Source organism: Leptodactylus fuscus, chromosome 5 (genome assembly GCF_031893055.1).
Source record: "Leptodactylus fuscus isolate aLepFus1 chromosome 5, aLepFus1.hap2, whole genome shotgun sequence".
NCBI lineage: Eukaryota > Metazoa > Chordata > Amphibia > Anura > Leptodactylidae > Leptodactylus > Leptodactylus fuscus.
The window spans coordinates 31,990,515-32,014,631 of NC_134269.1; the positions used below are offsets into that span (position 1 = coordinate 31,990,515).

The 24,117-nt window shown below is 45.9% G+C and overlaps 1 protein-coding gene across 1 annotated transcript in view; it reads right to left on the reverse strand.

Annotated features, from left to right (window-relative positions):
- Positions 1-223: 223 nt before the first annotated feature.
- Positions 224-24,117, reverse strand: part of NOTCH3 (notch receptor 3) — a 56,541-nt gene continuing 32,647 nt past the window's right edge. Inside the window, exons 3-34 of the mRNA XM_075272811.1 lie at positions 21,781-21,923; positions 21,357-21,692; positions 21,146-21,268; positions 19,311-19,544; positions 18,883-19,038; positions 18,581-18,766; positions 18,373-18,486; positions 16,847-16,960; positions 16,157-16,390; positions 15,679-15,789; positions 12,308-12,500; positions 11,816-11,967; positions 11,501-11,614; positions 10,906-11,025; positions 10,119-10,271; positions 9,799-10,027; positions 8,678-8,879; positions 7,888-8,041; positions 7,614-7,798; positions 7,384-7,516; positions 6,897-7,148; positions 6,685-6,797; positions 5,593-6,149; positions 5,108-5,440; positions 4,833-4,996; positions 4,502-4,709; positions 4,338-4,422; positions 4,086-4,248; positions 3,485-3,783; positions 3,240-3,387; positions 3,059-3,156; positions 224-1,971 (exon numbers count right to left, since the gene is read on the reverse strand). Coding sequence (XP_075128912.1) covers positions 700-1,971; positions 3,059-3,156; positions 3,240-3,387; positions 3,485-3,783; positions 4,086-4,248; positions 4,338-4,422; positions 4,502-4,709; positions 4,833-4,996; positions 5,108-5,440; positions 5,593-6,149; positions 6,685-6,797; positions 6,897-7,148; positions 7,384-7,516; positions 7,614-7,798; positions 7,888-8,041; positions 8,678-8,879; positions 9,799-10,027; positions 10,119-10,271; positions 10,906-11,025; positions 11,501-11,614; positions 11,816-11,967; positions 12,308-12,500; positions 15,679-15,789; positions 16,157-16,390; positions 16,847-16,960; positions 18,373-18,486; positions 18,581-18,766; positions 18,883-19,038; positions 19,311-19,544; positions 21,146-21,268; positions 21,357-21,692; positions 21,781-21,923 — 7,078 coding nt within the window. The 3' untranslated portion in view covers positions 224-699. The remainder of the gene's footprint in view (positions 1,972-3,058; positions 3,157-3,239; positions 3,388-3,484; positions 3,784-4,085; positions 4,249-4,337; positions 4,423-4,501; positions 4,710-4,832; positions 4,997-5,107; positions 5,441-5,592; positions 6,150-6,684; positions 6,798-6,896; positions 7,149-7,383; positions 7,517-7,613; positions 7,799-7,887; positions 8,042-8,677; positions 8,880-9,798; positions 10,028-10,118; positions 10,272-10,905; positions 11,026-11,500; positions 11,615-11,815; positions 11,968-12,307; positions 12,501-15,678; positions 15,790-16,156; positions 16,391-16,846; positions 16,961-18,372; positions 18,487-18,580; positions 18,767-18,882; positions 19,039-19,310; positions 19,545-21,145; positions 21,269-21,356; positions 21,693-21,780; positions 21,924-24,117) is intronic.

The following is a 24,117-nucleotide window of genomic DNA, read 5'->3' on the forward strand; positions in this document are numbered from 1 at the left end:
GGAGAATAACTCAAGTTATGCATGGCAATTAATCATGCTGTGACAATTTCCAATACGTGGTGTAAAAACCTTAAATTGGCGATTTTACTACACGACCGGTGACAAGATTCTTGCTAAATTCTGTACCGCTTCTTTCAGACACCGTTCTTAAGGAATTTTTAAAAAAAAAAAAAAAAAAAAAAAAATGAACAAGAGGAATTAAAAATAAAAATATTGTATATTAAAAGTCCATCTAAAGTCATAATTAACCCCCAAAAGTGGAGCAGCATAGGGCAGTGACAATAGCTTTTTTTTTTTTCTAAAAAGGCAGGGAACCAACCCCTTTAAAATTGTAACATTTTTTTTTCTTTGCACATAATACATTTTATATCTGCAGACAGAAAATAAAAAAAAAATTGCAGTCTTTTCTCCTTCCGAAACCCCCCCAAAAAGTTATTGTTATGAAAAAGGTCTTTACAAAAAATACAAATATATATAATGGTCCCCTTGGAGAGAAGTTTTTTTTCTTCATGGTCCCGTCATAAAACATTCTTACAGAATCACTTTGAGACTTCATTTTTTTTTTTTTCCTTTTCTTTTTGCTTTGTAGCGCAAGAACGAGCAAACTGGCAGGAGAGCCACCAGCCAAGGGCGGCCTATCGAGAGCGGAGAGGGTCGAAGTGAAGGCAGCTACAAAACAATTTGGAAGTCTTGTGAGGGTCAGGCGAACACCTGCATATTGGTGGCCTGCTCTGGTAGGTGGGACGTCTGGCCTTGTGTACCGCCAACTACCACGGGGCTTGGGGTGGCGTCAGACCACTCAGATACTGAGTGAGGTGATGGGCTGGACCACTGCTCGGGCGACTCCGGAGAGGGTGTCAGATAAGGGTGCTCACTTGGAATGTGCAGGTAGTGTTTAGGGGTTTCTTCTTGAGAAGGTGCGAAGGTCTGCTGAGACGGGGCGGGCACCGTTGGTGGCGTCTGTATGCTGCCTTCATTAGGAACACTTTGCTGCTTAAAGAAGTTTCCTTCATTGGGGGTAAGAGGCTGAGTAGACCGGTCGGCGACATGTGGCATGCTCTGCTGCCTTAGATGAGTCGTGTTTGGGGGCATCTGGCACTGCTCCATAGGAATCTTCACAGGACTTTGCATCGCCATCTGGCTCTGTAACATCAAGACCTGCTGAGCGTGAAGCTGATGCAAGTTGGGGACAGATCCTGCAGGAGCCCCTGCCATTACATTGCGTGCCTGATGTGAAGGATTCACTGGACCTTGCCAAGCAAAGGGCATGTTCCCTGGGTTTATCATGCCAAGGTTTAACCCATTGACAACACAGCTTGGTGCTCTTTGCAGCGGCACTCTTCCTTGCAGAGCCAGCATTGCGTTCCCTTGAGATTCTCCAATCTCATTTAACCGTGCCAGCGACACAGCAAAAGGCCCATCCATGAGCCCATTCACAAGAGGGGTGGAGGGCACCGACATGGAGCTAAGGTGAAATGTGCCAGGGGCCTGCATTGCTGGGGATGTGGGATTGGCACTGTAAGCGCGGGGTGAATCGAGGGAATCTACCGGCGAGAGGGTAACTGAGCTCTCCATCAGTCCTCCACTCCCTGAAGGGCAGTCAAGAGAAAGCTTTTTATTTCGATTTTTTGCTTCCTTGGCCTCTCCCCGATTCAGGCTGGCTCCTCCAGATTTAGCGCCTGAGCGGCGATTCTTTTTTCCTTGTGGGGTTTGCTTGATGTTGCCCATGAAGCCATTAGGAGGGCAGAGGAGTGGTGACATGGTGTGCCCTCCCATTGTTCCCTGTGACCCCCTCACAGTATTGTGCTCCTCCAGGAGCTGAACGATATCGTGGTGTAGTCTCTCCTGTGCTATGTCACGTGGGAGTCGGTCCATGTGGTCTGTAATCTCACGGTTGGCATAGTGGTCAAGAAGAACTTTTGCCGCTTCGTAACTTCCCTCTCTGGCAGCCAGGAATAATGGAGTTTCCTCCTGCAGGGTAAAGCAGTTATTTAGAGATGGGAATACATAATATACTAAGGCCGACTGCTACCATCCAAGATATGGAGGGATATTAAAGTGAAGGCAAAATTAAAAAATAGAAAAAAAAAAATGTCAACATTTTGTTTATACCCTAAGTCAGGGGTGGGCAATTAATTTTCCCATCGGTTCGCAAAAGAAATTGAAATTATTCTAGAGGGCCATGTGCGCCGCAGCAAATTTAGCTCCACCCACTTCTATGTTGACTCCGCCCAATCATCTTTCCATGTGTCCCCACAAAGCATAATCCTCCTACAGTCACCCGTACATTATATGTCCCCACATTATAATGTCCCCTTCCAACTGCCCCACAGTATTAGGTCCCTCTCCTGGTGCCCCAGTTTAAACTGGTGTAAACTAGAGGGGACATTAAACTCGAGCAGTTGGAAGCAACAATTATACCGTAGGGGTAGCTGGAGGGTGACATTAAACTGGGGGCAACTAGAGGCAGACAGGTCCTCCTCCAGCTACCTGCACGGTTTAATGCCCCCTCCAGTTGCTCCCAGTTTAAAGTGCCCCCTTCATCTACCCCCAGTTTCATGTTCCCCCTCCATTTCTCTACCAGTTTCATATCCCCCTTCATCTGCCCCATTTCATGTCCACCCTCCATCTCTCACCCAGTTTCATGTGTCCCCCCCCCCAATATAACATTCCCCCCCGCTCCATATCTGCCTCTAAGTTACTGAGACACAGACACACACACTCCCCACCCTGCATCTCACATACCCCCTCCCTCCCAGTATCTTAAAACACACACCACGTCTCCATCTTCTTGCACTGTCCTGCCGGCACTAACATACGCCTCCCTAGTCAAGCTATGCGGGCCGGACTGAATCAGTCAAGTGGCCGGATATGGCCCAGGTCTGCCCTAAGGGATACCCAGTCAAGTAAATGTGGCTGAGCTTGGGCTTGGCTTTACCACCAGACAATTACATCTACCAATGCACCATGAGCAAGTGCTCCGTCTAGTGAACTTTACGGCGAAAATTTTTTGGAAGACCCCTTTAACCCCATTAGCCATATATGTACTCCTACACACCTTGCTGTCCTGCATGTCTTTATTGGCCCCATTCTTCAGCAGAGCCACGGCAGCTTCAATATTGTTGACAGCCGCTGCCCAGTGTAGAGCGGACTTGCCTGTCGGAAGATACAAGAATAATTGTTTTACACTGAGGAATGAAACTAAAATAGCGACATATCGATGAAAAGCCAATACTAACCAAGTTCATCCACGGCATTGACATCAGCGTGGCAGGCTATCAGCTCTTCCACCATACCCTCCACAGCCAGTCGGGCAGCCAAAATGAGCGCTGTGGAACCATCACCCATACGAGCATCCAGGTCTGTGGAGCGGTTTCTGATCAGGATCTGTATAACATTAGTAAATATTAGAACATTAAAACACTGCCTTGTAATATGCCAGGCTAAACTCAATCAGTCCATTGCATCCAAGATATGGACTTGCCTGGAAGACTCCTTGAGCGTCAGCGGCCACGGCAGCATGCAGTGGTGTGCGACCCGTGTTATCTTGTGCATTAGGATCTGCTCCGGCATCCAACAACCTCTTGGCAGCATCTGCTCGAGCATATCTAGCGGCGAGGTGTAGCGCCGTCTCCCCGGTCCGATCTGTCTGTGCGCCAAGAGATGCCCCTTGGCAGATTAAGTCGGCAATAGCCGAAACCTCTCCTTCCTCTTCCTCCTCCTGTGATTCCGGCTCCAGACCACCCCCCAGGAAGGAAGCCAGCATAAGTGGGGTGAATCCATCTAGAGAAGCGGAAACAGTCAGTCCGTATCCTATCAAGCCCAACTACACAATATATGTAGAACTGTAGTACAAATATTACATGCCCTGTCAGAATTTATGGCCATATCTATTCCTATAGTCCCTCTATGTATTCAGTAAGGATGTGCTCTGGTTACTAGTCAACCATTAACTTACTGCCTGTGTGACCATCATTAAATTAATTTCTCAAAAATTATTAAAATTTTTCCTAGGTGAAGTTCTAAATGAGTAAATTAATTGATCAAATGCATCCTGTCATAGCAAGTGAAAGCCATGTCCTCACCTGGCCCTCTCACATTGACATCCATCCCATCGCTCTCATAGTCACCCTGAGGTGGTGTCAAAGCCGTCGCTGGAGGGAGTCGAATATCTGCAGCTGCCAAGTGGTGCTGGGTCCAAGGACGGGGGTCAACAGGATCCTGACGACATGGTGAAAGCTCTTCAGTCTTAAAAGATAAAACCAGAATGAGGTCAACCTACGTGTTCGCAAGTGAATGTATAGGGTTCAGCATAAGGTCCAAACCTTGAATCTTACCTTGAGTCTCTTGGTCTCGGGACAGTCTGTCTCTGTCCAGTCTTCAGATGGATCTTCCATGAGACGTTCTGCTTTGGCAATGTTCCTAGAAACACGAGCAAGATGAGTATGCCGACAGTAATGACCATGGACATAGTCAACAAGAGGTCATGGTCTATCCTTACTTGAGTCCAAGAGCATCTTGACCAACAGGCTCCCTGCGGTCTCTCTCTTTCTTCAAGATGAATCCTTCAGGAAACCACAGAGTGCTATGGGCTCTCTTTCTGCGAGACACCAAGACACCCAACACGGCCACCACCAACACCAGCAGTCCAGCTATGGCTATTAATGGCAGCAGATTGCCAGTAGTCTTGTCGTCTGTATTTTTATCACCTGAGAAGAGATATGTACGATTTCACGATAAGGTCTATGTGACCACCCTCAACCCAGTAATGTACCTCGAGAAGTCACCTCATGTCTGCCCCCCCCCCCCCCATCCCTTATTACACGACTTACTGATCACAGATTTCAGAGGGTATGGAAAACGTAGCATGTCCACTGCATTAAGTGCCGCCAAGTAGTCAGCCGCGCTCTCGGCATCAGGGAAGCATTCAGACATCTCCTTATCGTCCACTTGTTTCTTACATAAGCGATTATCGATCTCCAGTGTTACCTCAGACCTGAGTAGAAGACATAACAAAAACGACTCTCAAAATGGGTTTGCTGCTTCATTTTCCATGTCATAGCAAGACCACCACACACCAGCCTAGTTCACACAACATCGAACTTACCCTATGATGTCGTGATCCAGCTCTCTCCTCACACGTCGGTCTGGCGCTTGGCTTTTTCGGTAAGGTTTAATCATTTTCTGCCCGTTTTTGTCCAGACGGAATCGTAGACTGGTCCTCAGGATGGCGCTGAGCTTTTGCAGGAATGACTTGCTCTCTTTCTTCAGCTGCTCAGGTGGAAGCAAAACCACTATGATAAGCACGCCATCGGCTAGTTGTTCTCCATCCCGACCACCGGCGCAGTCAAGGCCATCCCATCCACATTCCTCAAAGTTGCATCCTTGATCACACTGGCCGTCTCCATAATGGTCTATGCAGTACTTGGCATAGACTGGGCTAAAAGCAAAAAGAAAATAAAGGTTTTATGTACACCTTCTAAGCATTAAGAGGAGAGTGTAGAAATCTGCACTTTAGTTGGATAGTGTCCCCAATTTCACAATTTTCATCCAACTGTCCACCACACCCAAGCGTTCATGTCCAAGACTTACTTGCAGGTGCGTTCGCCTCCGCCTCGACAGTCAAAGTTGTCATAGAGGCACTCCGCCGTGGCACACTGAAGATCACACTGTGAGTTGTTGAAGCGGGCCCGGCAGTCTGGTCGAGGACAGTTCTTCCATGGGTCTTCTCTTTTGAAGATGCAGTCTCCACCATCGTATTGGCATTCCTTAGAGCTGCATTCCTTATCACAATGGCCGTCACCAATTTTATTACGGCACTGAGGTGGGCTACATACTGGATCCTGGGGTGGGAAAGTCACTATAGGAGCTTTTATATCACACCTGGGTCCTAAGAAGCCAGGTGGACAAATGCAGTTGAAGTGAGGAAACTTGGGAGAATGTACGCATGGGGCATTGTTATGACAAGGAGAAGGGGAACAAGAGGATAGACGTGGTGTCATCATGGTGCTATTGAGAAGACGACAATCAATTCCTGGTGGGCAGACGCAACGAGGGCCCTGCGGTGAAGGGACACATGTATAGCCAGACGGACAGGTAAGGTCTCTGCAGGACTTCACTGTGTGCTCACATGAGGGTCCAGAAAAACCCTATAGAACAAGGGGACATACAAAAGGGAAAAGTCAGTGGACTAAGCTTTAGTTTTGCACAGATAGAGTTTGAAGGGGACACTTCACCACCCCCACCAACTCTTTGCATTCTTCAATACTTGCCACTGCATTGATTTTGGGATGGTTGGAATTTTTTCACTATCCCTCACTGTTCCTGAGTAATAGGTGCTGTTAGTTTCAGAACCCAATATACTAACTAGGTTCTCTACTGTCAAGTGGGTGGTCCTTGGCTGAAGAGGAGAGTCTGGAACCACCCACCTGAGAGAGTTCAATTAGCATATTGGGTGCTTAAACTATCAGCACAAGCTTCTCCAGAATGGTACGGGCTAGAGAAAAAATTCCAACTTAGCCAGAATCAGCGGAACCATGTTGAAAAGAGGAGGTTCACCAATTTCAATGGAAGTCCAGAGATGCATTACTATACAGGTAGAAACCCCCAAATTCCTTATGTTAAAATGGCAGTTCTTGTATTGCGTTCATGAGAAGGATGAGCACATAAAAAAGAAGCGCTTACCGAGGGGCAGCGACAAGTGTACCCAAGAGGGGTATTAACCGTCACACGGCAAACTCCGCCATTGTGACACGGTCGTGATTCGCAAGTGTTCACTACGCTCTGGCATCGTCGACCTGAAAGAAGACATAGGTGTTATTATAGTAGGTATACCAATATGGCTACTTCTAAAAATTATCAGCCCTTGTAAGACTTCCATATTTCATTCTCCTTACCTGTATACCCGTTCTTGCATATACACTGATAGTCATTGGCCATCTGGACACAGTCCCGGGTGTTATGAGCAACACAAGGCCCAGACAAGCACTCATTGATGTCACCCTCACATCGCTCTCCAGTGTAACCGGGAGGACAATTGCAGCGGTAACCACCAACTTTATCCACACATGTCCCGTTGTTCAGGCACTTGTGCTGTCCCGTGGTCGTGAAAGTGGAACAGTCGTCCTCATTGATCTCACAAAGTACTCCTGTAATAGGGCAAGATGGGGAAGACGTTAGGAAAGAAATCATGGGGATATTAATGGGCCACATTGTACTCCACTATCTCTCTCCATCCCGTAACATGTCCCTTATTTCATTGGGAAGTCTCCTAACCAGAGGCTTGGGGTCCGCCTTCTAGTGATAGGTGGGGGTCCCTATACAATTTATCACTCACGCTTACCCCTTTCAATCAGTTAGCCCTGTAGGTCACGGGTTTCTTACCGAGAGTGCCAGGAGGACAAGAGCAGATATAGCGTCCAATCAAGTCAATACAGGACCCTCCATTTTGGCAGGGATGGGACTGGCATTCGTCTATTTCAATCTCACAGTTCTTTCCTTCAAATCCAGCTGGGCACTACGTAGCAAGAGAAGTTTTGGTAAGTCAGTGCCATATAAAAAAAATAAAATAAAAATGTATACATGTATAAGGCATGTGTGTTATCTGCACTCACCTCACATACATATCCACCCAGGTAACTGTGACAGGAGCCGCTATTCTGACAAGGGTCTGGGTCACACTGATTAATGGGGGTCTCACAGTAGCTGCCGGTGTAGCCCCCTCTGCAGTAACACTTGTGAGAGTTGCCAGTAGTTATACAGGTTCCCCCTGAGAGACAGAGCTGATCTACACGGACACCTAAGACAAATGCAGAGAAGGTTACATGGAGGACCTGGATGCATGATGCCATTCTCATCCGGCGGCACTGCTGACATCTCAAGTCTTACCTTTCTTATTGGCTGCCGCTTCACAAGAGACACGGGGCACATCACAGTAGATCCCTACCCATCCCGTAGGGCAGTCACAGTGGATAGAGGGGCCCTTCTGTGTACACCGACCGCCGTTTTTGCAGGGATAGCTCTGGCACAGATCCACCAGACTCTGGATCAGTAAAATAAAATGAATAAAGGGTTAACCTGAGTACTTAATCTATAGGACGCAGTATGACAGTGCTTGGTAGATTATAGCTCCCCCACACCCAAAAATAAAGTGTTCTTAGATCCTCAGTGCTTTGGAGGAGCCTTAGAAAGTTCATTTGTGCTGCAGACCTCTCCTTCTGGATTCAATCGCAAGCCGGTGTCATAGTCCGCCATATTCGCAGATATGGTAAAAATCGATTTACACTGATTTTTTTCCTCCTAATCTATTAGTACACACTGCTTGACTAGATGATGTCCTGGGATCACAGCAGCCTCTGCATTAGGTAAAAGTTGTGATTTAGAGTAAACCTGCCCATTCCCTGTCTGCGTAGAATATTTTACGTTATATAATTAAATCCTTCTTTCTCAGCCTTTGTCTGCACCAGACATGAATTACAGGAGCCCTTTACCTTCTCCCTGCTCAGTGAATACGGTATGTGTCCTGTAAGTGAGAGACGCTACTATACAGCACAGTAAACTCATTTACATCGCATTTCTCCAGCCAATACCAGACAATTGCAGGGAACCATAGAAAATTTAGTAGCCCAGTTTCTAAACCAGGATGCACAATGCTCTGCACACACAGAGCGGACCTCACCTGACATTGTGTTCCCGTGTATCCATTAGGACAGATACAGCGATACGACTCCACCTTATCCACACACGTGGCTCCATTCTGGCAGGGATGGGAGTCGCACTCGTTCACTTCATGCTGGCAATGAGATCCGGTGAAGCCTGATCGGCATTTACAGGTGTAGGTGTTGACGCCGTCTACACAGGTACCGCCATTGAAGCATGAACTGTGGGGAGAAAGAATGGTAATGAGAAACAGATTGGCGCTATTGGCAAAAGGGGGCAAGAAAGATTTAGTCACCGTGAGCGCTAATGAATCATTTTCATCCAAACTATAAACAGATTCAAAAAATAGACCAAGAGAACTAGAAATATTTATATGGACTAAGCTACTTCCATAATTTGTGCGTCATGTTGGATCTAGTTGCTCATCTAACATAGTCTTAAAGGATCTAAATAAGATTTTAAAAATAAATAAATGCAAAGCTTACTTCTCCCCAGGAAACAGCACCACCCTTGCTCATAGGCAGGATCCGGTAATGCATCTCAGATCCATTCAGTGAGTTGCAATACCAAACAATTCCCATGGACAAGAGTAATGCTGTTAATAGACCTCTTAAAGGGATTGCTGCATCTCCAGGTATTGGTTATAATTGTTGCATGCAATACTACACTGCCTCTGGAGTGACCGCAGGGGAAAAATGAGGGGCTGGTGGCAATTTCAGCCCAGCCTGTGAGGAGTTCCTTTGGCTGATCCCATAATGCAGTGATGGTGAACCTTTTAGAGTCTGAGTGCCCAAACTGCAACCCAAAACCCACTAATTTATCAAAGTGCCAACACTGCAACTTAACCTTAATAATGTGCAGATCCACAATTGCACACAATTACAGACCTGCACACAGTATAGTCTATTCCATGGATGGGTGCCCAAAGAGAGGGCCCAGAGTGCCACCTCTGGCACCCATGCCATAGGTTCGCCATCACGGCCATAGTGGCTTCTATATCAAAATCTTTTCTATGACAGAACATCCCCTTTACAGAGGTCCTTCCAACCCCGTCCATGGCTGCATCTGAACTGAAGTGAATAGAGCCAAGCTGGATATTTAAGTGACACCGATAAAGACAACGATGAGAGAAACAATTACCTATCGGTGCAGTCCTGTACATTGGTCTCACAGAACACCCCCGTGTACCCGGGCGCACAACTACACACGTAGCTGTTCACATAGTCCAAGCAGGTAGCTCCGTTACGACAGGGGTTGCTAAGACATTCGTTAATTTCGTTCATGCATCTTGATCCCGTGAATCCAGGCAGACAGGTGCAGGAGAAGGAGTTGATCCCGTCTCTGCAGGAGCCGCCATTAAGGCAAGGATCTAGTAGAAAGATATAGACAAAAAGAGTTTAATGTCTGCAGGGACTCAATGCTGCGGTCTAGTTTTGCAGCAGCACGTAATAGTGACTTACTTGGTGCACAGTCATTGATATCCGTCTCGCAGTCTACTCCGGTGTATCCCGCCCTGCACGCACAGTTATAGGATCCGGGGTGGTTAGTGCACTGGCCGCCATTTTGGCAAGGGTTGCGGCTGCATTCATTCACGTCAATGTCACATGAATCACCTGTAAGAGGAGAGATATTAGGACTCTTTGTTTTACTGTGGAGTGGGGGGAGTTGCTGCCAAGAGAGGTATGATGCACACCAGGGCACTGAAGATGAATAGTTTGATTGTTCGCCAACCTGCACGGTTTGGTCAGTCCATTGGGTGAGGGGAGATCTACCTGACATTTCTTCCATATGGTTGCTGGGAGAATATGAAATTCCACTGAGGTCATCACTATAATAGAAAGTCTGTCTATGGGCCTCATCTCCCCCCCTTCCACAAAAATCAGAAACCAAACGTTAAAGGGGTTCAATGTACCAAGCATCATAAACGGGCCCCATTGACTTCAATAAGAGCAGAGCGGCAGTAGTGGAGTCAGGTCACTATACAATGTATGGACCTATCCATACTTCCCACTTGTGCACTGTATAGTAAAGAGACCTCTGAACAGCTGATCCGTGAAGGGACCAGCTGTCAGCCCCCCACCGATCAGATATTTATGGCCTAACCTAAGGATAGGTCATAAATGAAAAATCCTATTCTTGGTTGAACCACTCAATGGAGCAAGGGTTTAAATATATTTATATATACACACTATCAAACTTGCAACTTAAACAGCATATATCCCCCCTCCATATCCATCTTTCACTTACCATTCCAGCCTGAGGGGCATTTGCAGGTGTAACTCTCGTAATCTGAGGTAGGTGTGCAGATTCCACCATTATGGCAGGGCTCATGGCTGCAGGGGGCGAGCAGGGTTTCGCAGGTATGACCTTTAATGAAAAGATGTGACATGATCACAAAGGCTCCCTATTTGTGAATTTGCAGAAATCCAAACCATATTCTATCATTAGCTGCGACCGATCGTGCCAAACACGCTTGTGCTTAAAGTTGCCCCTACTGCGAAAGGCAAACCTCGAAAAAAACAAAATTAAAAAAATACTGTACATAACCTATCCATAATAACAGGTCCGATCTGGTCAATGAAGGAAGTCCCTGTCATAGCTGGCAGCACATCAATATATAACGTTTTCCCCATTAGTTTCAACAGTGCTGTAATGCTTCATTTCTCCTGCGGGGGCGCTGCTGGACAAATTAACACCTGACGTTCCCATAAATAACTAATCACAGGGGTGCAGGAAGTGGTAGAGCCACCCCTTCTTGTCATCAGTGGGTGTTAGATCTCACTCAATCTGCAATCACAAAATTAACCCCTTAACATCCCACCTACCCCCAGTTGACACCTACCTGTGTATGGCAGAGAGCACAAACAGCTGTATCCTGCAATGCCATCCACACACGTCCCTCCGTTCAGGCATGGTGCGGGGGCACACTCATTAATATTGGTCTCGCACAAGTTACCTAGAAAGTAAGAACGGCCCATTATACAACTAAGCCAATACTATTGTAGAATATTTCACAAGCTGACTGATTTTTAATAAAAATATCTGGTCCGAGAATCCGTATTCCCCATAGTGTAATATTCTTCATGTGTTTTCACCATGTCCAGAAGTCCTAATAATCTGCACGATAGGTAGTTTACAGTATATGCGGCCACATTACCTATAAACCCATCTCTGCAGCGGCAGACGGGTATTCCGCTGTGGTCCACCATGCAGGTTCCACCATTTTGGCAAAAAGTGCCAGAACAGCTGTCGGTGCTCCCTCTGTCACATGCCCTGCCATGCCAGCCTGGATGACACTCACAGGCATACCTGAGATGTAATAGGAAGATCACATATTACAGGGGAAGGTATACTTGGAATACTTGCATTATAAAGCTTTGCGCTTCGATTCCTTCAAGCTTCATACCACATAGAAGTAATTTATGTAAAACACGGGATTCAATGCATGCTCAGAGGTCTATGCTGAACCGAGTGTGCATGTGTATGAGGGCTAGGGGAGAAATGAGCTTAGTGTACATTGTACGTAGCTGGGAAGATGGATAAGCCAAGTGTGCATGTGTAGGGAAGCTTGGGAATGGTGTACCAAGTACGCACGTGTATGCAGGTTTTGGTAAGACAACAGCTACAGTAAAGTCATATCATTACTTACCCATCATTGGATTTGCGACAGGTCCCCATAACGCACCCGGGCACACAGAGCTGAGCGGGGTTGCAAAGAGAGTCACGAGGCCCGCCATCTTCTGGGCAGACACATCGGAAGCCACTATCGACAACCTGGCAGGTACCTCCTGCTTGGCAAGGGTTAGATGCACAGGGGGACACCTTTACATTACAAAGGAGGCCTGGAAGGGAAAATTGGGACATCAGAAATTGGGTCTCAAAAACCTAAAATATTTCTGTATCTATGGAAGAGATCAGAAAAAAAAAATCCCAAAAACCTGAATATAATGTCAATGAACACGTGGGCCAACATAGGCAACAGTATTGGTGCAATGTTGGGTCTACTAAATAGGTCTGCATGTGCTGAATCTGATTTTTCAAAACCACTTGAATGGGACTGAACTGCAATACCAGAAACTGCCACTAACAAAAGTGGCGCTGTCATTTTGATCAGGTCTTCAATGAAACTAGAATATAAGTTATATTAGTTAAAGATGGGTGAAAAACCAATATTCCAGCACAACACAACTTTACCAAGCTCCTAAAAGCCAAATCTGTATACATTTCCCCTCCACTCTTTCCAATATAAAATTGAACAAATTTGCGGATCAGAGTTATAGGAAAGCCGGTCGAGAATTGGGTACAAATTTGACAGATCTATCCTCCGTCCTCTATGTTCTTGTCGTACCCCTCACTATCTCAGCTTCCTAAAATGTTCCCAAATACCATGGCCATCTGCTCTTCATTAGGACCGGCCACTTTGCTGACCATTTATGGTCCCAACCGAAGGCTATGACCATGGGAGGAGAAAAACAAAGAAATCCTCCTCCACGCACCCGAAAATAGATGGAAAAAAAACAAATCAATTTAGTAAAGTCCAGAAAAAACAAATACCAAGACATCTCGGAAGATGTACGCATTGTACGAAAATAACCAACGTGGGTCAGAAGTGCCAGCTGTCTGCGTGTGAACCATCCTGTAAGTCCTCCTAGTCACTCGGGCACCTGGTAACTATTTAAGGAGTCCGCCCATAAAACTGCAGGGGGTCGGCAGACTTTACAGTGCAGATAATGACTGTAATTAGCCATGGGGGGGCGCTCTGTATGAAAACTGGCTCCCAACTGGATCTTACTAACGGAGCTTTTGTACTTTCTACTACAAAAATGACATTTTGGAAACGGCTGTGAGTTATTCTGGGCACCATGCTATTTAGTGTACAACCACAGAGACAGGACACACCAAGACGCAGAAACAATACTAAGGCACTGTTCACATTGTGATATTTGTATAGTCAGACATGCACACTGGGAAGAAGACACATCAAATCCTTAAAGTTCCACAATGTACTCATCTCAGACAAGTATGGTATATCCACAGGATGTACTATAGGGGCAAACGTCACCCGTCTGCAAAACAGGGATCGAGGAGCCCCAATTTCGAGGTCACTGTGAATGGAAGGCATCTGCACATGCACGACTCTCTACATGCCCTTCCTAAGGGCACTCCGGAAACAGAGTGTGCTTACTCAGTTTCCATAACTCACAGAAATTAAAGGAGATGCACATGCGCGTTCACCTCTCCATTTGCAGTGATGATACAACAGTGGTCCCAGACCCCCTTCAAGAGGCAGAACCTCCATCTAAGGCTGGTCTAACACGACCGTATTAAATGTACGTTCCGCAAGTTGCTGATCGGCAACATAGACACCGCAGACGTCCGTGTCCTGCCGCACTCGCCCATAGAGTTCTATGGGCGAGTCCGTGCAGAGATAAGCGGCTGCCAGTTACTGCTTCTCTAGGTGAAAATAGGATTGAGTATGATGACATACAACAGATCTGATGCCAGAAGACAGACCAAGTTATGTTAACACATGGGACTTGCAGTAGATCCTTCTGTAATGGTGGAATCTTACAGCAATCTGAAATCTGTGGCCGGCTCTAAAGTGTGTGTCTATGGCAGATCTCTACAGTAGTCTTCACTATAAGAGGACATTTACAATCCAGACCCCTGTAATCATCCTACAAAGTGAGCCTGGAGAAATCCCTGCTGTATGAACGTGGCTGTAAATGTCTTTGTTGCCATCTGTTTCCAGCTGGACAAAGATGTCCGGGCTCCACCTCTACAAAGGTCTTATTGTATTCCGGAGGCCGTAAAATCACATTAGTCTACGCCGAACATTCCTTACATGTTTCTGCCAGCTCCAAAGTCTATTCCTAGGCATCTACAGGACTGGCCATACTGAGGCCTCCGACTAACACCAACCACAAAAACGCATTTCTGACCTGTAAGGCGGACAGAACTGAAAATCATGCCCAAGATAAAATGGCTGATTTCTTAAGGACTGCAATTAGGTTTCTCATAAGAGATGCAACCCCGCTTTCCCAGGGCAAACAGATGCCACATTAACTAGCTATGTAAACCTTAAAAAGGTTGTACAGGATGGGAACATCATGGTCTTTTTTATTTTTATTATTTTGAACAGCGCTACACTTGTCCACAGGTTGTATGTGGTAACACAACTCGCCTATTCGTGGGTTGTGTCCAGTAAGGAATGAGACCAAGCTCAACTTCTGGATCAAAGCAGGTTTTTTCTGACCTTGTACAACCTCTGTACACCAGGGCCTGGGAAAGCTGGGTGTGCTCTAAAAGCAGGACTCAGTCTCCCACATACATATATATATATATATATATATATATATATATATATATATATATATATATATATATATATATATATATATATATAGATATATATATATAGATATATATATATATATGTAACTACATTTAATATTATATACATACTTTTATGTATTTATTTAGATACCTGGGCATTAACCTCATGACATCTGTCCTAAATCCTAAGAGCAAGATAATTGGCCTTTAGATTAAATATAAATCCACAACAATGTACAAGTCTCCGAATCTGGGTCAAGAAGCTTCTGGAGAAGTCATGTGACCATTAACAATGCTAAATCCAATAGGGCTCATTGTATAACTTAAAGGGGTGGTCCAGTCCACTTGTCATTCCCTTCTTTAGATAGCTGCGGATGATCTATTTTGCATTAAGCTGCCATCGATTGCTTTGAATAGGTTGTGTGTAATGCTTCATTCTGCCTGCGGAGGCGCTGCAGTAAAACCGAACACTTATTGTCAGGTTTCCACACTGATGTGGATACAGATCAGCTTATTGTGCCCCTCCATTGCAATTTCTGGTATTTCCGAATTCACTTAAGTGGCTCTGAACTGGAATACCAGATAAAGCTCATGAACAATCGTGGGGCAGTTTGAGGACTACAGATCCTTTTTTCTGATCTCACAAGACCTGCCACTTTTCCCCAGAACATCAGAATATTTTACCTGTAAATCCTGGCTTGCACACACAGTCATATCTGTTGATGCCATCTTTGCATTCGCCGTATTCGCATGGGTTGCTGGCACAGTCATCGTAATTGTATTCGCAGTTGACACCTACGAAGCCAGACAAAAGACTATTTACAAGGTGAACCTGTCTTAGCCGACTCCCCGCTGACCTGGATATGGCCTTGCCTCATAGTTGCGCCATGTCACGTGAAAAGATGTTATTATAGACTATAAAGCACCGCTCCTGCCAAATAAGATTATAGTGACCAGGTGTTTGAAGAGGTTAAAGTGACAGCACCAAGGTCAGCTCTGATGCAACCTGTGCGGAGCGAAGGATACGGCTGATAGGACAATATTAAACTAAGGGCAAGTAGGGTCATCGTGACGTTCTTAACAATGACAGGAGGCAACCACAAGATATTGGTGACTAGACGGTGTCAGCCAACCCAAGCCCGGGCCACCTAAGCTCTCTTACCTGAGGTTCCTGCCTGACAATAGCACAAGTACTTGTTGACCAGGTCGATGCATTTTCCTCCATGGAGACAAGGGTTACTCTGGCATTCATTAATCTGGTTCTCACAGCGATAGCCGGTGTATCCAGGATCACAAGTGCAGGTGAAGCTAGCGATGCCATCGCGGCACTTTCCATGGTGACACGGGTCAGGAGAGCACTCATTAATGTTACGTTCACAGAGAGGACCTTCAAAGCCTAAAAACAGGAATGAGACTAGTGAAAAATGGGGTCACGGAGGGAGAGGAGCTGGATGCAGGCAAGGGTCGGGTGGGAGGAAGCACATGCCAGTATGGTAGAGCCAAAAGCATTGGATGGCTTTCATGAGCCAAAAAGCAGATGACGACTCGTGAAAGAGTCAAAAACTGAGCAAGGCCACGGGAAAAGCCAGAAGTCAAGCACGGCCACTGGCGAAGCACAAGATGAAGAAGCATGAAACACAGCAAGTCGGGTCCAGCTAGGTCAAAGGGATTGGAGAGGTGAGTAGAGCAGGCAGATGAGAAAAGATGGAAATCTAGAGACAGTTGGAGACTTACCTCCCTGAACATATAAAGAGACATCCAGAGAGCGTGAGAGAGAACAGGATACTGCATCAGAGACAGACCCCAGGAGTAAGGTTACCCTCAGTCAGTTAACCTGGACCGAAGAACTCACCCTCCGCACAACGACATTCGTAACCGTTGGGTCTATCCACACATTTGGCTCCGTTCTTGCAGGGTGTACTGGCGCATTCGTCAATGTCAATCTGACACATGGAGCCCGTAAAACCTAAGAGGACAATAGCGCCATTACTACAACCGCTACAGCAAACCAACACAGATTTTTGTGCCTAATCCTCCCCCCCTGGGATCCTAATAAGTATGCAATGTGAGGTCATCAGCTTTGTCAGCCTAGGGTTCATTGTAGCGCTCTTTTTGGTGCTGTCCCAACTTCTACGGGCCATCTGTTTGTGCTGCAGATAAAACACTTAGGAATGTAGCGTGGTTTATTTGTTCATAAATGGAAGTCCAAAAGGGATGGACGGAAACCAGCAGATCCTGTCCAGTAACATAAAACCATATTGCTTAGTTCTTCCAGTACAAGGAAGAAATTTGCTCCGTAAAAAGATTTTACCAAAAACATATGGACCAGGGTGTTATGACTGTACAGAACAGTGACGGATAGGTCCAACAAGTTTCCAACCTTGTGTCCAGGCGGTTGGCAACTATGGCGGTCTTGTAGGTCTCATCTACTCTCCTCCTCACTACACTCACTGTATGTATAGACAACGTACTTCCATGTCAGAAACAGAGTCAGGGTCAACCTGGAACTTGGATACGGATTTAAGGATGAAGAATAAATGTAGATAACTAGGAAGTGCCGCTCTACCATGTGATAGGATCAGATTAACCCAGGACATGAGGGAACCAATTTTTGATGATGGCGGTCTACAATTTTGTAAACTGAACAAGTGATGTCATATGTCTGATCTAAACACATGACATCACATTTTCTGTTTGCAAAATAGTAGGATTCTGTTATCAGACATGGTTCTCTGGGTTATCTAATATACTATCCCTTGTTAGTCATTAGCATCTGACTAACGGACCTCCAACTGATTACCATGGTGGTCATACCTATTAGATGAACGTCAGGCAACCCACTGATTTTGCCAGGAATGGCCAAACATCTAATACATGTGGGGGCCTCTACTGATAGCAGATGTTGGAGAAACAACGGGTCCTGCATGTGCCTGGCAATGGTTTACGCTCCTCATCGATATCAGATCTGTGGAGTCTGACACCCAGCACCCTCACCAGTCGATGTACAGAGAATGGAGCAGGAAGCAGATAGCACTGTTCTTCATTTTGTGGCTGAACCGAGCCACTGTAGCTTAGCTCCTATGCAAGTGAAAGGTAGTTGATGTAAAATATCCTAGTCTGGCCTCTACACAGAGAACAGCACTACCCACTTTCTGCTTCTTTCTCTGTGTACCACCTACTGAAACCAGCTGATCGGTGGAGGTGCCAGGCGTCAGCCCTATTAGGACAGGTCGGCAATATTTTTAGCAAGATTACATAAGAGTATTGCTTAGAAGAAGGAGGCGAACCTGAACTTTTAGTATTCATATCCAATGTATGTTAATACAGATGTGAATGCAACATGATATGTAAAAAGGAACACTAACAAATAATACTTACCAGCCGGACAACTACAAGTGAATCCATTCACCACGTCTTTACAGACTCCGCCGTTCACACAAGGACTGCTGTCACACTCATTGATGTTGAGTTCACAGAACGTCCCAGTAAATCCTGACAGAGGACAAGATAACAGGATTTACAGATCCAATAAAACGCACAATGTCCTGTCTCTACACGTGGTCAAGAACGCTAGACAATAACCCACCAGCCATGCAGATACAGGTGAACTCTCCTATACGGTCCAAGCAGGTGGCATCGTTCTGGCAAGGGGTGGACAAACACTCATTGACGTCTGTTTCACAGCGAGGACCGGTGTATCCCCGACCACACTGACACTGGAAGGAACCCTGAGTGTTCACGCAGCGCCCAAAATGTTCACAGGGGTTGGCACCTTGAAGAAGGGGGAAGAAACTTCAATGTTAGATGGGTGCAATATACCAGTCTATATATCCCTCACCCCCAACTACATCTGTGATCAACACTCCAATAGCCAAAATTATTCATTACCTATTGAACATTCGTCAACATCTTGGTCACAGGCTCCACCTGTAAAACCAGGGGGGCATGTACAGATGGCACGTCCATTCACTGGGTTAGTGTCACACATGGCATCCTTATGGCAGGGGTTACTTACACACGCGTCCTCCAAATGACATAGGAGACCTGAAACAAAATTGAGACCAACCGTAAATAAAAAAAAAAAAAAGCCATCAAATGGTTAATCAATAAAAGTTACCAACCTAGACTGGACCTATAATGGTCACCAGCATATGAATCACTAACTAAAGTGGACCGGGCTGTACAAGTGTCTCTTACTGAAGAAGAATAACTCCTTTCATTGTAATTCACTGACATAAAATTATTCAGCTGGAGCACCATCATCACTTTTTAGGCATGCACCCCTTACATAGACTGGATCCATACTCGGCACTTACCGGTCTTGCCCATGGGACATTCACAGTAGAAGGAAGCCACTCTATCATGGCAAGTGGCTCCATTGAAACAGACAGCAGTGGCGCAGTCGTCAATGTTCTCGCTGCAGCTTTCTCCCGTCCAGCCATTGACGCAAACGCACGTGTGCCCACCCTGGGTGTTGAAACAGGTTCCTCCATTGTGACAGGCGTTCGGCTGGAGCTGACATTCGTCCACGTCTTCTGTGCAGAACTGACCTGTAATGAGGAAGTCACAAGTCTAAGATATTCAATACTACTGTAATACACGAGGCCTAATCTTTGGGCAGAATCTGGCCGGACCTCCCATTGAGTTCCAGCAACCAGAAGATTTTGCATGGTGGCCATACACTTTAAACTTCGGCCAGCTGAACCCACCGATTTTAGCGGGACTGGCCAAGGTGTATAAACTGCTTAAAGGGATTCTACCATTAAACTACTTTTTTCTTCTAATTACCACGTCGGAATAGCCTTAAGAAAGGCTATTCGTCTCCTACCTTTAGACGTGGTTTCCGCCGCGCCGTTCCGTAGAAGTACCGGTTTTAACCGGTATGCAAATGAGCTCTCCGCAGCAATGAGGGCAGGCCCCAGCGCTGAAACACCGATGAGCGCGTCCCCATTGCTGCCCAGAGCTCTTTCCTGCGCCGCCTCCTTCTTCTGCAGCAACTCCACCTCTTCTGGCTTCTCTTGCAGTTCTATACTGGAGCATAGAGCGGCTACCCCAAAATGGCCGCCGGCCGGCTCCTGTATTGAACTGCAAGAGCGGCTACCCAAAAATGGCTGGCGGCCATTTTTGGGTAGCCGCTCTTGCAGTTCAATACAGGAGCTGGCGGCCATTTTGGGGTGGCCTCTCTATGCTCCTGTATAGAACTACAAGAGCAAGAGAAGCCAGAAGAGGCGGAGTTGCTGCAGAAGAAGGAGGCGGCGCAGGAAAGAGCTCTGGGCAGCAATGGGGATGTGCTCATCGGCCTTTCAGCGCTGGGGCCCGCCCTCATTGCTGCGGAGAGCTCATTTGCATACCGGTTAAAACCGGTATTTCTACGGAACGGCGCGGCGGAGACCACGTCTAAAGGTAGTAGACGAATAGCCTTTCTAAAGACTATGCCGACGTGATAATTAGAAAAAAAAAACAAAAAAAAAAACTAGTTTAATGGTAGAATCCCTTTAAGTGATATTTGGCTACGCTGAATTTCAACACCCCTGATCCGTTGTACTCAATAGAAGTGTCTGACAGTGACGAACTTCTCCGCCCCCCACTGAGAACGCGTGCATCCTCGGCCAACCCAAAGGCATGCATATGGTGGGAGCTGGATGGATGGCTTCTGGCCAAACAAGGTAAGTGCCCTATGGCAGAATTCTCCCCTGTACAGGTGGTCGGGGTGTGAAGATCCTTAATGGACATGGCTAATCCAATAATAGGATTTAGGAGAGGAATGGATGCCTCTTTTTCAGGATAAGGTGTCTACATTTAATTGGAAAGTGGATAAGATGAGAGCCCAGAGAGTCGTCCATTAGCAATTACTACAAAGGAATTTGACCCCGAGGTAGAATCCACAATCGCTATACGTAACCTTTCACCATGTCTGCATGAAGGACAAAGCCAGACTGTAACATCTACATTGATCCAGTTTAAATTCTATACTAATCTGACTGGTTTCTGAATAGAATACTAGACCTGCAGTACAGACTGACACTTCTAGCAGCACTACAGAAAAACTTTTTCTGCCATTTATACAATGAATTCAGCTGTGAAAAGTAGTTTTTGGAGCTAAAATGCAGCTGGTGACGAAATGGGATAGGACAGGCATGTAGCTCCTCACCTGTCCACTCTGGAGGACACTGGCAGTTATAGGTGTTCACGCCGTCCACACACGTGCCACCATTCATACATCTGTGATCGGGGCAGTCATCTACATTAATCTCACAGTTGGCTCCTTCGAAACCTGTAGGACAGAGGACGACAATGGTGAACGTTGGCCAAAGTTCAATGACTACCTTGCTTGGCATACTGGTCTTGAACCACTCTCTTACCTGGCAGACAGACACACTGGTACGTGAGGTCCCCAGTTGGTCTGCACGTGCCTCCATTTAGGCACTGTGAAGGTGAACATGGCACGTAGGGGACTTCACATAACTGTCCCGTAAAGCTGCTTGGGCAGCGGCATTTGAAGGAACCAGCAGTGTTAACACATTGGCCTCCATTTTGACACAAACCAGGTGTCCGACATTCGTCAATATCCACTCTGCAGCTTCGGCCTTGGTATCCTGGGGGGCATGTACAGTTGAATCGCCCATTCCAGTTGGTGCATCGCGCCCCGTTCTCACATGGGTTGGAAGCGCAGGCATCAATAAGAGAGCAATCTTGTCCTGTTTAGGGAAAACACATTTAAGATTAAAAATGGATTAACAGATTGATTCACAGCCAAAAATTCCCCATGTATCCAAAAAGTCTCACCTCTGAAGCCCTTGGGGCAGCTACACTCATACTGTATAGTTCCTCCTTTGATGGAGCTCTGGCAGGCGCCACCATTAACACAAGGAGTTGGCACACATGGATCTTTAAATTGGCAATAATCTCCAATCCAACCAGTCGGACATCTAGAAAGCAAAAATCAGAAATGGGTAAACCTTTTTAACATAGACTTGGTACAGAAAAACAAACACAAAAAAAAGAGTAAACTTTAGCTGATGTCGACTTCCCAAAAACTACAGCAGACATGCACACAGTTTCATGCAGATTGGACACGTCCGAATTGGAACAGCTATTATACTCTGGGGTCTCTGAATCGGAACGGCTATTATATTCTGGGGTCTCTGAATCGCAACGGCTATTATATTCTAGGGTCTCTTTAGACCTCAGAGTATAATAAGCAGAGGCCCAGGGAAGTGCAGTAACGTAAAAAGTGTTACTCACCTCTCCCGGGTTCTGATGCGACTCCCTGCTATGTTCGGCACATCTGTCTCAAGTTAGGGACCAATGAAATTGGGGCTCAGCTGGTTATGCTAGCGTTGAGACGCAAGTGTCAATGCTGACTGACCTATGTAACCCCTAAGACCCCAACCACGGGCCTCAGCAGTCCCCGACATCAGTCAGAAGCACGGAACACAGCAGGGATTTGCACCGGAGCCCAGGAGAGGAGAGTACCCCTATTTTTTATATTACTACACCTCCACTTATTCTTCTTAAGGGGTCTTTTCAACCCCAAAGCAAAATAGTTTCGTTATGGCCTTGTTCGGTCCGAATGAAACCGCTGGGCAAACTTTGTGAGACGAATCACCATGCATCGTAAAATCGAGGTAAAATCCCCAATTGAATCACAATTTTGAATTAGGTCATAATGGCCCAGCCCTAACGTCAATGATTTTATTCTTCAGAACAGTTTACTTCAGGTCACATCTTGCACTTGAGACGTCCACACTTCTAAAAAGCATCTGCCGCAAACAAAACCAACGTGACAAAAATGTGCGAACCCTAGATCAATGACCAAAGGTGCACAGATCACAACCCGGCAAAGGTGAAGAGGTTATTTTCTGTAGGAGTTTCTATGCCCAAAGCAAACAAAGTGAGCAAACAGGGAAATACATGGGAAAAACCGAAAGACAAAAAGAAAAGAAAAACTACAGAAGGAAAATTCATAAAACGCAGAAGTGAAAAATGTGTGAAAAAAGACAGATTTGAGTAAACAGGAAAGAAGGAGACGAAGGGGGGGGGGGGGGGGGATTCGAGAACCAGACATTAAACAGCTGGGATACGTTAGCGCGAGCACTGTAACCCTTTCCAGGCTTGGATGATCCTTTACAGAAGCAGCCCAGGAGGACAATCGTACGGGTGTGTCCATAAAAGAAGATTAAGACGACCTCAATAGTTCCCCATGTAGGAAACTAAGATCACAAAAATGTTACCCGTATTGAAAATGTAACCTGCAACTTTTTACATTGAGGCTGCAACCCAGGGCAAGTCTATGGAGAAGAATTTTAGGTATGACCTTAAGTACGTAACCACAAACACCAATTTAGTGATATTGACAAAAAAATTTTTTTGACAGACAACTTCATTGTCTACAACCATGGGAACACCCATCAGTCTGAAAACAAATCCAACTGTGACCAAAGGGGCAACGATGGTTCTCACCGATGGGTCTGTTGACAAACTGCAACAGCTGTAATCTGTGAGGAAATTTTAAGTGTTCAATCTACCTGCAGTGCCTCCGCAGTTTAAGCTGAACATTACACAGGTGGGGTCCTCCAGAATGAGGCTACTGTGTGGGTCAGTAAAAACAGCACGGATGACACATGGATTGTTATCCATGACCTATACATTGAAAACGAACTAATGAGTACAAACAGGTACTCCATATTTTGTGGCCCGGGCGCACATGGCTAGGTGTATAGGCCCATACTCCGAATAAGAAGACAGACATTCATGGCAACTGTTGACTTTAGGAATGGGACCCCGCCACCACCAATGAAATGCGAAATCCCAAACGGGGTTTATTATAATGGGTTTTCTAAATTAGACATCCCCTTTAAGTTCAGTCAACATAACATCAAAAACGGGCAATAAAAAGTTAACACATAAAAACGACATAATACCAAAAGAATGTGCTGCAGCCCTCTTATAGGAGAAGAGGCTTCTAATTTAAAACTAGAGAAACTGGGTAGAAGAACGCCAAGAAAAACTGCTGCCAAAACCTCAAAAAATGAAGAAAAAAAAAAAAAAATGGACAAAGAGTCCCCAGAATCCCTTGCAAGCCTGGAACTACAGAGATTGGGTTTCTTAGCTCGAGGCCTG